The following is a 10,881-nucleotide window of genomic DNA, read 5'->3' on the forward strand; positions in this document are numbered from 1 at the left end:
TTTTCGTAGGGTTGCCACAACACTTAAAATTTTTTCAATTTTGCAACACTAAACGGATGAGCTAATTGTACCTAGGTTTGTGTCTTCGCTTGAACTAAAATACGACTTAAACTAATTAAGAATGGGAGGCTTAATGGTCGATTATGAAAATGGCACCTTGTTTGGCAGAATTGCAAACTTCTTTTTAAGTATTTCTATGGTAATCCTCTGTGATTTTCATTCGAGTTTGCCCTCAGGTTGCTATCAAAACCAGAATTTGAAAATGACTTCAATTAAAAGCTTTAATTAAAATAAAAAATGTAAACTACAAATACGTTTATTCTAAAAACTAGGTATGATTGTCCATGAATTGCAGCTCCGACCACAGAAGCAGGGAATTCGGGGGCAGAGGTCGTGGTTGGGGCGAAAGAACCATGACAGCTTGTCTCTCCATGTCTACCTCGGTTCTGTGGATTAAAAAATGAATGATTAAAATAAGTTATTACTTGAGATCACTTTTAACATACACGCAGCAAAAGCCGGCTACATTGGAGCCAATTACATCGTCCTCCACGGATTCTGCAAAGCTAAGTGCCAGGATATGGTGAATGAGGGCGGGCGTGGGTGTAACTGCCACCACCTTGGTCTTGTTGTCTTCGGCCTTCATGCCGATGGGCATGCAGGAATCTGGCAGTGGCGGAGCTCCAATCTTGTAAAGCCGAAGGTCCTGGAACTTCACCTCGAAGCTGAACGGATAGAATGGGGCCCGTGGATTTCCGTAAAAGTACTCTTTCATGCGCAGATCCCGCGACTCGTGTCTCAGCTCCTTACTGCGCTCCACAACACCTCCGCTTTTCGGCAGCAACACCACATTCACGCCCTGGGGTACGTCCCTTAAGAGCTCATTGTAAAGACGCTCCTGATCCAGAACAAAGATGGCACAAGCCCCGTAGGCCTGGGCAGCATGCAGGAGATGCGCGTAGCCAGAGCCCTTGACCCAGCCGCAGGTATTGATAATGATGCCAGAGCTTTTTGCTGCAAAATGTGGATAATGAAATGTAAAGTTAATGGAAAATGTTATAAAACTCACTTCTTTTATTGCTATTCAGCGACTGCAGCGTTACCTCAGCCATTTTTGAGACGACCGAGTTGTAGAGGACACTGTTGCCGCCGGGCGATTTGTGTCCAAAGTGGTAGACGAGTGGCGCTGTCTTTGGAAAGCCATCTTCCACACTAGCTGGCCGCTCGATGAGGATTGTGGCCACGTTTCCCGATATAGCAATGGCACCCTGGCCCACGTCCAAGTCAGCATAGAGGGGTCGACGTCCGACACGCACCGCATAGTTGAGTAAAATGCGGCATAAGGTACTCTTTCCCACGTCCATGGGTCCCACGACCATGGCTACAGGACCACGTTGGTCCTTGTCCTCGGCATCTGTACGGAATTGTTCCAGGGCAGCATGGCAGTTCAAGTACTGGACCATCGGCGTCTCCTTGGAAATATAGCAGACATCCATTTTGCCAGAAACGTGGAGCACGCATCCCTGATATGTGAAAATGGCCACCTTGGCGCCCACGCCGAACTCGTACTTCTTTTTCTTTACCAGCTCTGTGCCAAAGAGCTCAGCAAATCCGCTGATCAACTAAAATAAAGTATTTTAATAATTTGTAAGTGGTTGTGGAATAAAACCTACGGTGACCAAAACTTTGGCATCCTTTTGTTCGATCTCGAAGCGCAGCTCAGAGTCGGACTCCAGAGTGTAGTCCTTGCCATGACTGAGTTCTTCCGACATTTCTTTGGCGTCTTAACACTCTGTTTTTGTTTTAAATTTCACAAGTCTACGATTTAGCAAATGTAAACAATTACTAGTGTTGTGTAATTATCACTAATCAGCTGGCGAGACAGTGTTTAAGGATGCGCTATAGCGTATCTTGAGGGTCTGGTCACACTGATAAAAAAAGCGGGACGCGTCGAACTAAAATTTTTCTGTTGGTTAATTTTGAGATTTGAAGAATTATACCAATTAGAAAAAAATATGAGACCCCCACCAAAGCGAGGTGAACGTAAACGTGCCGCAGCTCCACAGCCCTCACGAGAAGATACTGACTCCGAGCACTCGGACGATGAAAGTGCGTTCCGCTCGCCTGATAACGATGATGCCACAGACTACGGCTTGGAGTTCACGACGAGTCGCCTAAATTTACAGGATGTCAGCAATCGGCGCTGCTCAACGCTCCGCAAAGACACCTCCGCTACTCGCAAAAGATTGGCCGCCAATCAAAGCACATCCGAGGAGGAGGAGGAGGATGAAGAAAATCAGTCGCCGTCAACCAGATCACGGACGTCCCTCAGAGGAATAGCTCCGCAATCGTCTCAAGTAAGTTCAGCAGCAGAGTCACCTCAGAGGCGGGCAGGACCTCAAACGCCTCAGAGGAGATCAGCAGCTCCCCAGCCACCTCAGGGAAGACCAACCGCACAACCGCTTCAACGGAGCGCTCAAACAGCCGGTGCCGGCCGGCGGAAAGGGAGAAGGCCTCTGAATCGGGAGGCGAGAATGCAGAGAGAGATTCGCAACCTGCAGATGTTTACCGGCAATTTGATACCCCGGCTACCATTTTCGCGCCTTGTAAGGGAATTACTGTACTCAGAAGGAGCTCATCAGCCGTTTAAAATAACCGCCGGTGCCCTAGAGGCGTTGCAATCCTCCTCGGAGATCTACATGACCCAGCGGCTTCAGGATGCGTACTACCTGACTCTGCATCGTGGGCGCGTAACCCTAGATGTGCGGGACATGGTATTGATGGGCTATATTTGCGACAACTTGAGGCGTAATTAATGTTAATGTTATATTTAAATATTTAAAAGTTAATTAAGAATTCTTCGACATTGATATTGCATATTAGTTAAGTTTTTGTTCCATTTACCCTGTAAAATGTTACCATTGATTTTTGTAAGATTTTAAAAAGTATATAAAGATAAAGATGATCGTTAAAATGTATCAAACAATTAGTTTAGATCGTTTTTATTCTGCAGTTTTGTCTTCATTTTCGTCTTGTACAACATAAAACATAATTCATAATAGTTTAACTATAAAGTGGTTGGGCGAGCCAGATATACAATATACGTAGGTCTTTGTCTCCACCTAGGATGCATAGTCGCACCAAATTAATTATGGCCCTATGGTCAGGATAGGTAATGCGCTTTTTGAAATGAGTCACCATTAAGAATGTCGCGGCTAACAAACGCCCGATGAGTAGCAAACTAAGCACTAAATACGAGTAACACGAATTAATAAACGGGCTAAACTGAAAATTCCATTTCTGGCTATTTTCTCTTGTCATTTCATTTCTATTTTTAGCCAATAAGTCTTGTAACTTAAACGTAAAGTTGAGCTTCCTAGCGCCAAAAACGTATTTTCTATTGCTGGGCTTACTTTCTTTCTTTCTTTTTTTTTCTGTTTTGGCATTTTTGCACAAGTTTTTAAATTAGCACAGTAAAAATACTGCAATCTAGATTTATTACAACTTACACAATTATACAAAATATATTTATGTGTATATATTTTAGCCATTTAATTGATATCGGAGTCTGCCACCGACTTGTATCATTCTCCCTGCAGCCCTGCAGCCCTCTTCTAGCCATTCTCGTATTTTGCTACAACAAGTGTGTGTAGGAATCTAAATCTTAAAACGAACGAGCAATCCTTTGCTCTTTTTTCCTTTTTCTAATGGTTTTCAATAATTATTTGTTGGTTTCTTCATTGACGGTAAATTTTGTTGGGTTGTGTTAACAGTTTTTTGTTTTTTTGTATTTCTTGCCAGCTCCGCCCGCCCGCCTGCCTGCGCTCCTCCAACGAGTATCCCCCATCATTTCTAACGACGTTAAATTGTAAAATGAAAATTCTAGTTTAAATAGTGCGGAAGGAAACCACCTAGTGCGGTTTGCTCTTCGACTTTCGATGGGTGGTGCCGCCGTTCTTGTCCGCACTGCTACCAAAGTTGCTCTGACTGCTGACGGAGGCGGTGGCCGGATGGGAGGATGATGCTGCAGCTCCCTTCGGCGCGTACGGTATGCGGAAGAGATCGATGCGCAGGTGCTGGCAGATCTCGAGGCATACCTGGGCGCAGTAGCGCAACAGATCCTGTGTGCCCCAGATCAGGGTGAACCACAGCAGCCAGATCTCTGGCACGATGCAGTTGAAGTACTGATTGAGGAACAGCAGCGATGGGCCCAGCAGGGACCAGTCCAGATACTCCATTTCCGACTTAGTCATGTGCGCGATCTGTGGGGGAAGGAAAGGTTTTTAAAAAGCTTTAGACATGACCACCAATAGTAACTTACCACCAACTTGTTGGTGACCTTAGCGGCCACCATGCCGAAGGCCATGATGTACACCGACGCGTGCTCCGTAAAGATGTTCTGCGGCGACTTCTGGGCGATCATCAGAGCCGGTAGCACCACCAAGGTCAGCGGTATGCTGGGTGACAGCACACTAGTTCCCTACATCCACACAAACACACGAAGAAAAAATTCAATTAGTCGGGCGGGTTCAGTGAAGCTCGTTGCAATCTTGCAAAGTGTCACCGTTTGGCGGCGATGTGCTCTTTGGACTTTGAACTTTCAACTGAAGGCTATTGGTTAGTCAATTATAGTGTATAGTACGGCACATTTTGCAAAGGTCACAACTGTTCGAGTGCACAGAGAAGAGAGAGAACAAAAATTCTTTTGGCTTTTTGGGTGTTTTTAGGGTACACAGGCCATTGCCCCATCCGAGGCTCATCTCGAGTGGGGCAGCGGCTTTTGGTTTATTACATGTTTTTTTTTTTATTTACATGGTCTAGCGCTATATTGGGCGGGTGTGTGGGTGGGTGGGTTGGTTTTTGGGGTGGTGAGGTTGTGGGCTGGTTTCAAAATGCATATGTAAGTCAGAGTCAGAGTATATAAAAGCCAATTACCAAAACAAGCGAATACAAAACGACATGCCGACAAGCCAAAGAAAGTAACAAAGCATTCTTAAAAGCTAGGATTCCAACAACCATTGGACGTGCACATGGATCCGGATAAACATAGCATTACTGAACGTAAATAAAGGCAACGTTTCGGGCTCTCAGATCTCTCAGGACTACAGTGCGTTTAAAACGAAAATAAATCCAATTATCATTTAATAATTATTATAATTTTTGAAAATATTTTATAGACTAGTTTTGAAAACGCACTGCACACCAGGACAAGGACAAGAGTATCTCGGACAAGGAGTTGTTATTCTTACAGCAACCGATGATCCGTTCTTGCCACAACCCTCGGTCAGAATGCATTTCGAGTAGCGCACGGCTAGAATCGAATCAATTCCGCAGGCCACATAAATTGGCAAAAATCGAGTCTCACAGTCGAAGTACGGTAGCTGGTAATGTCAGATATTATTTTTCATATATCGTGTGATTTAATGTTTTTCAAAACGAAAAGAAAAGAACAGCGCGCATTATAATTTTTGTTTTAAATTTAATTCATCAATCAAGGTGCGGCTTAAAAACTTAAAAGAAAGTCTACTACGCTCTAATGTTGCCAAGAAATACTTAGATTATAAAATACTTAAAATGAGCTTTGGCGTGCAGAGTTATTAAATTAAAGATAAGAACCATGATGCCTCTCCGTTAAATGATTAAACTAAAATTAAACCCAATTAAGTATTAAACTAAAAATAGTAATACCCAAGCCGCAGCATGCTTCCATTCCAATGGGGGCACCATTCCAATGATAAGTTAGTTAGTCGATTAGATTAGTCGAATTAGCTATAGAGAGAGGCCCAAACCAAATTCCAGAGCCCTTCACCCAAAAACTGCAAACCAAATTCAACTTGAAATTCAAATTCAAATTCATATTCAAATTCAAATCCAAATCCAAGGCAAAGGAAAAAGTTAAATGCAAAAACCGATATTATTAGTATTTGAAACCAAAAGCAGACCAGGGAGACTAGATTAGAGATGTTATGGCTGGGGCTACGTTAGTTAGTCTGGTATTGTTTTTAATCATTTCTCTCATATATATATTATTTTATTTTTTATAGATTTTTTTTTTTGATAAAATTCCGTCTCGCTAGAGAGAAGGGTGCAATGCTTACAGCAACTGAAGAGCCGTTTTTGCCACTGCCGCCTTCAGTAAACATTTTTAAGAAATTGATTATATTCAATGTATAACCGAATGTGATAAATATTAATATTGTATAATTCCATGAAAGGCCCACGACTGGTATCTAGTAAAGATGAAAGATTGCAAGAAAACAATAAAATTTAGAATATTCTACATTCAAAAGGGATGGTATTATCATTTTTTGAATCAATTTCGAAAGAAAAACTCGTTCGAATGATACTCAGAGTCGGAGATAGTGAATATTCGACAATGAATACCCTTCCAATGCGTACTTACGATCTATCCTTAGGTGGAAAATACATAATAGTGTAATAATAGTAGGATTACTGGTAGTGTTAAAAAGATATAACTCCAATACCGGAAGACAATAGACATATAGGAGAGTATATAGTTGGGAGGAACTAAAATCTGGACACTTGGACATTGCAAATACATAGAATAAATATGGTGGGCTAATCGCTAATAATTAACTTAAATATTGCATTCAGCAGCCTCCAATAATTTGGTTATTGTCTGTGGGTGTATATATTTTTTAATATTTTTATTCAAGGCATGCTCGCGTCTTTCCTTTTTTTGTTTCAGTATTTCAGTAATATAAGAAAGCATTATTATTAAGCAGCTGGGCCGTTTAAACCAAAGACACATGAACAAGAATAAAAAAACGGCACAAATTAAATAGGCAAGCATTTTTGTTTTTTTTTTAGAGGGTTAAAGAATGGGATTGAGGGGGTTAAGGGGGTTATCCTCACGCCACGCACCTTCCTCGAAAATCAGTCAGGACGCAGTCAGGACTGCCAGTAAATGGAAAGGGATTCCTTTTCTTTTCTTAAAAAATTTCATGAAGGAGCCAAAATAGTTTTTGTTGTGTGTCTGTATAGTGTGTGTTTAGTATTGTTGTGTGTGTGTGTAGAGTGTGTGTTATAAGACTTACAGCAACTGTCGAGCCGTTCTTGCCAACACCACCGGCCTTAATGACGGAAAAGACATAAGTTAAGGAGAGGAGACCGCACACAATGGTCGTGAATGCCGGCCCATACCAAAGCTCTATGCTGCCAATGCCGATCTGTGTGTGTTTTGTGTGTGGTGTGGTGTGCGGAGGTGTGTGTATTTGTTTGTTAAGTGTTTTCGGCATTTATGTTCATTGTTTCGGCAGGTTTGTTTGCAAAGAGCGCGCGCAGTACGCAATTTAAGTACATAGAAGTAGAGTATTAGACATATACCATTACTATCATGGGGTTACAGTATCATAAGATAACTTATTGGAGACATATGTGACATATATGATATGTCTATTTATCGATCGACGAGTTGCGTGTTCCCTAAAATAACCTACACATTTCCCTCCCTTGGTATTCCATGCTGAATAAATTATAAATAAATGGGCTTTTTAAAGCTTAACTCAATACAAACTTGACCAGAACAGAACTCAACTGATCTCTAGCTTAATCCTAAGCATCCTACAACGAAACGCCAACTCTAAACTCTAATATAAACGTAACAATAACAGAATCTTAAATTACTCTTAGGGCTAATAATTCTCTAAATCACTGCTCCCTCTTGGAACCACTCCTACCTTCGTTAGCCAGAACTCGGGACCCAGCACAGCCGACACCAGGTGTATGGCTATGATGGAGAACTGAGCCTCGGTGACATCGATGCGTCCGAAGCGCATCGTTCCGGACACGTACGTCTGCCAGTGGGCGCAGTAGAACAGGGCTATAGCACAGAAGCACTGAAAGAAAAGCCAGACTATTTAAAATCTCTTTTGGTAGGAAAGAAACTGTTCCACTTACCTGGAAGAAGAGCCAGTTGGGATAGTGTCCCAGCTGGCAGGATATACAGGCTGACAGGGCCACGAACACGGTGGATATGGAGTCGCAGCCATGATCGAATAGCTCTCCTAAAGGCGACGAGGTGTTCGTCCGACGTGCCTGCTTCCCGTCAATGGAGTCCAGACTTTGGTAGATGAACAGTCCCAGGGCGCACAGCAAGCAGGTCCAGCGCGGGGGTGGCTCCACGCCATTGGGACTGTAGCTAAGGGGAGGGAATAAGAGAAGACTTGGGGTTACTAGGAATTCTTGCTAAAGTCCAACATATTTTGGGAGGAAGATAAGGAACCTGGAGGTTATTCAAACACATTTGTAGTGGCCTCTGTTGATAAGAGAGCCAAGAAATCCGTCTAGCTCTCTGAAGCAATGAGTTCTATCTGACGTCATGAAACATAAGATCGCCTGATGGGCAAAGTTCCCCAACGAATGCCTTAATTATCACTACTTTGCAGCTGCTCCGATAAGCAAGTACTGTCATTTTTTTTTTTTGGAAAATCAGCTGATGTTGCGGTTCCGGGTTGGAGGGATTTTGGAGCACGATCTCCGAAAGCCACAACTAGTCGCCGCACGCGATTCCAGCTGAATCATCAACCCCGTTCCGTTTGACAATAAACTTTATCGAATCCCACTGACCTAGACAGCTGAGTATTTCGCCAAAAAAAAATATTAAAACAAATACAGAAACAGAAAAAAGTGCAAACAAATGTAGAATATTAATGCGACGGGGAGTGCAAATAAAAACCGGTCCCCTTTTAAGCAAACTTTGAGCTTTTGTGAATGAACATACAGATGATCCTACAATATATACATATGTGAATTTATTTTTGCCTATAAATAAAATAACCAGACACGTGAGCAGCCACGAAGGTGAATCACAACTGGGGGCAAGTGAGTGGCATTTTGGGACTGTTTGATTGACACGACAGGGCTCTTCTCAAGCAATTATCCGTAACAGGCACGTGGGCTTGACCAATTGGGGCATCCACATGCCCCCAAAAAACGAATAATTCATAGTTAAGACCCGTTTGCCCCTTTTATTTTTCTTTAGTTATACTATAACTTGTAGATTTTTCCACATTTTAGTGAATTTCACGCCCCAGCCGAGTGAGAAATAACAAGAAGTATACCTATAAGCTGGTCATGGCCCAGAAAATTTGCAATTCAAGGTTTTCTCTTCGCCAGCCAGAGTGAAAGTTATGTTTCTAAAAATAATTCTTGTAATTACAGAATGTTTTTAAGAGAGATTTGTAGCCAAAATGCGGACTTTAGTCGGGGGGGGCGGGGGAAGACCCATAAAAAATCAATTTGAAATGCAAATTGCTATTCTAATTCAATCAAAGGTATATATATAAGGTCCAATTGAATGGCAAACAATTGGAAAATGGAAATGTGCCCCCGGGGGGTTAACTTGGTTGAACCCCCATGCCCCTAGACTAGTGGCTCCCAGCCAGGTGCCATGTTTCCATAGAATCCTCAATCCTCTTCTGCTTTTGATATTAGAACCTGAAGCTTTTGATCCAGCCAGATTAGCCAGCCGCCTGCCTTTGTTTATTTACTTATCGTCTAAAGTTGCAACGCCTCCGCTCCGGCAATGCGTCACAAGACGACGACGACGACAAGCGGCGATGATTGCGATTACTTATATTTCGCTCAGTTGTGCGAGTGTAATGGGGGAAAAAGTGGCGAGACGCCCTCGCTATCTTATCGCTGGCATAGTTTATGTCCAAGTACTTGAAAAGGGGGGTCCGAGGCATATATATATACGAGTATGGGTATGGGTATCCGGTCCACCTTGCCACCCACCCATTAGTTTAGTTGTTTAGCTACGCATTATGAAACGAATCGAGCGGGTCGCCTGATCCTCCTCCTACTCCTAACTCTTAGCCTTACCAGATTAATATTAGAGTAGTGACTACGTTCAGGATGAGGCCCACAATGGTGATGAGATTGGGGGCCAGCCAGAGCGGTGTTTGGGCCACCAGCCAGTTCCACCACGGCTGCAGGAGCGGATCCAGCAGCGAGGCACTGAAGCAGGAATACTTGTGTTCGCTCAGCTTCCGCAGCTGCTGGGCGCTGAGGATGTGCTTGTCCCGGTAGACCATCATTTTGCTTTGGCTGTCAAATCGGTATCCGAATCCCAGGGTGCCTGTCGCACGCGCTTTTCACTTTCCTCTGACCTAGCGCTTTTCAATCGCGCGCATTTGTGTACGTGTTCCTTGCGAGTGTGTTAATGTGTGTGTGTGTCTTATTGTGTTTCTGTGTATGTGTGTGTGTTCCTTGGATTTTCTTTTTTTCTTTCAGCGCCTTTTTTCCTCACGTGGAGCTTAATACTGGCGAAAGTAAGGATACCACCGTAACACTTTGCTGAACACTTGATTGCGGGTGGTAACGGGGGTATCTTATCGCGGTTGCCGACAGCGTGCTTGTATATTTACTTAGCAAAATTAACTTATTGGACCGAGCAGCAGCGCTGTGCTTATTTCTAATCGACTAGTGCCGCTGTTCAACACTGACCGGGCCACGTTGTTGATTACTGGCAGTTGTCATCGATAACAGTGGCTAAACTGGCCACACTAATTAAAGTTATCGGGCATCCTAGGGCGCTATTTTGAACTGGCAATGCTGCTACCGTTAAAAAAAACCGCCAAATCACAAAAATTCAAATTTATTTATATTATAGTTTATTAAATAAATCAGTTTTTTTTTTGCTTTTTACTTAAAAAACTACGTCCTCAACTTAACATATGTATCGTATGCAATGTTTCATTTGTGTATTCGCTTGTCAGTTAATATCTAAACCTTGTCATTTTGCCTGCTTTATTGTTACGATTAGAATTTAAGTTTAAATATGCGGCTACTACTGGTTCTGGGCCGAGAAATATTCGTTTGCCTAATCAACGCCAGCAAAATATGCTCAAAAAGTAC

General features: G+C 42.8%; 3 protein-coding genes across 5 annotated transcripts; 1 reads left to right on the forward strand and 2 right to left on the reverse strand.

The window, feature by feature from the left end:
* Positions 1-251: 251 nt before the first annotated feature.
* Positions 252-1,868, reverse strand: LOC6494046 (protein CLP1 homolog). Its single transcript, XM_001961050.4, has 4 exons — positions 1,674-1,868; positions 1,070-1,622; positions 507-1,014; positions 252-446 (listed from the first exon to the last, which is right to left on the reverse strand). Exons 1-4 carry the CDS (start codon positions 1,770-1,772, stop codon positions 329-331), a joined length of 1,278 nt encoding a protein of 425 aa, XP_001961086.1. The 5' UTR covers positions 1,773-1,868; the 3' UTR covers positions 252-328.
* Positions 1,869-1,887: 19 nt separating this feature from the next.
* Positions 1,888-2,989, forward strand: LOC6507963 (histone H3-like centromeric protein cid). Its single transcript, XM_001961051.4, has one exon. It carries the CDS (start codon positions 2,016-2,018, stop codon positions 2,814-2,816), a length of 801 nt encoding a protein of 266 aa, XP_001961087.1. The 5' UTR covers positions 1,888-2,015; the 3' UTR covers positions 2,817-2,989.
* LOC6494045 (cholinephosphotransferase 1) lies at positions 2,969-10,498 on the reverse strand. Of its 3 annotated transcripts, none has more exons than XM_014907117.3 (6): positions 9,847-10,498; positions 7,921-8,161; positions 7,701-7,859; positions 5,250-5,381; positions 4,322-4,480; positions 2,969-4,262 (listed from the first exon to the last, which is right to left on the reverse strand). In XM_014907117.3, exons 1-6 carry the CDS (start codon positions 10,059-10,061, stop codon positions 3,912-3,914), a joined length of 1,257 nt encoding a protein of 418 aa, XP_014762603.1. In that variant the 5' UTR covers positions 10,062-10,498; the 3' UTR covers positions 2,969-3,911. The 3 variants fall into 3 exon arrangements, with proteins under 3 accessions (XP_014762603.1, XP_014762602.1, XP_001961088.2); XM_014907116.3 differs by lacking the exon at positions 5,250-5,381 and adding an exon at positions 6,099-6,230; XM_001961052.4 differs by lacking the exon at positions 5,250-5,381 and adding an exon at positions 7,059-7,190.
* Positions 10,499-10,881: the final 383 nt, after the last annotated feature.

The sequence above is a fragment of the Drosophila ananassae genome, chromosome 3L (assembly GCF_017639315.1).
Source record: "Drosophila ananassae strain 14024-0371.13 chromosome 3L, ASM1763931v2, whole genome shotgun sequence".
In the NCBI taxonomy this organism is placed as follows: domain Eukaryota; kingdom Metazoa; phylum Arthropoda; class Insecta; order Diptera; family Drosophilidae; genus Drosophila; species Drosophila ananassae.

Bases quoted from the DNA above. Each gene is read 5' to 3' on its own strand.
- LOC6507963 (XM_001961051.4), top strand. From the start codon at position 2,016: ATGAGACCCCCACCAAAGCGAGGTGAACGTAAACGTGCCGCAGCTCCA.
- LOC6494045 (XM_014907117.3), bottom strand. From the start codon at position 10,061: ATGATGGTCTACCGGGACAAGCACATCCTCAGCGCCCAGCAGCTGCGG. The intron at 8,162-9,846 runs GTAAGGCTAAGA...CCCTCCCCTTAG, and splicing joins ACTACTCTAATATTAATCTG to CTACAGTCCCAATGGCGTGG. The intron at 4,481-5,249 runs GTAAGAATAACA...GTGTGGATGTAG, and splicing joins AGAACGGATCATCGGTTGCT to GGAACTAGTGTGCTGTCACC.
- LOC6494046 (XM_001961050.4), bottom strand. From the start codon at position 1,772: ATGTCGGAAGAACTCAGTCATGGCAAGGACTACACTCTGGAGTCCGAC. The intron at 1,015-1,069 runs GTGAGTTTTATA...CACATTTTGCAG, and splicing joins GCTGAATAGCAATAAAAGAA to CAAAAAGCTCTGGCATCATT. The intron at 447-506 runs GTATGTTAAAAG...TTTAATCCACAG, and splicing joins GTAGCCGGCTTTTGCTGCGT to AACCGAGGTAGACATGGAGA.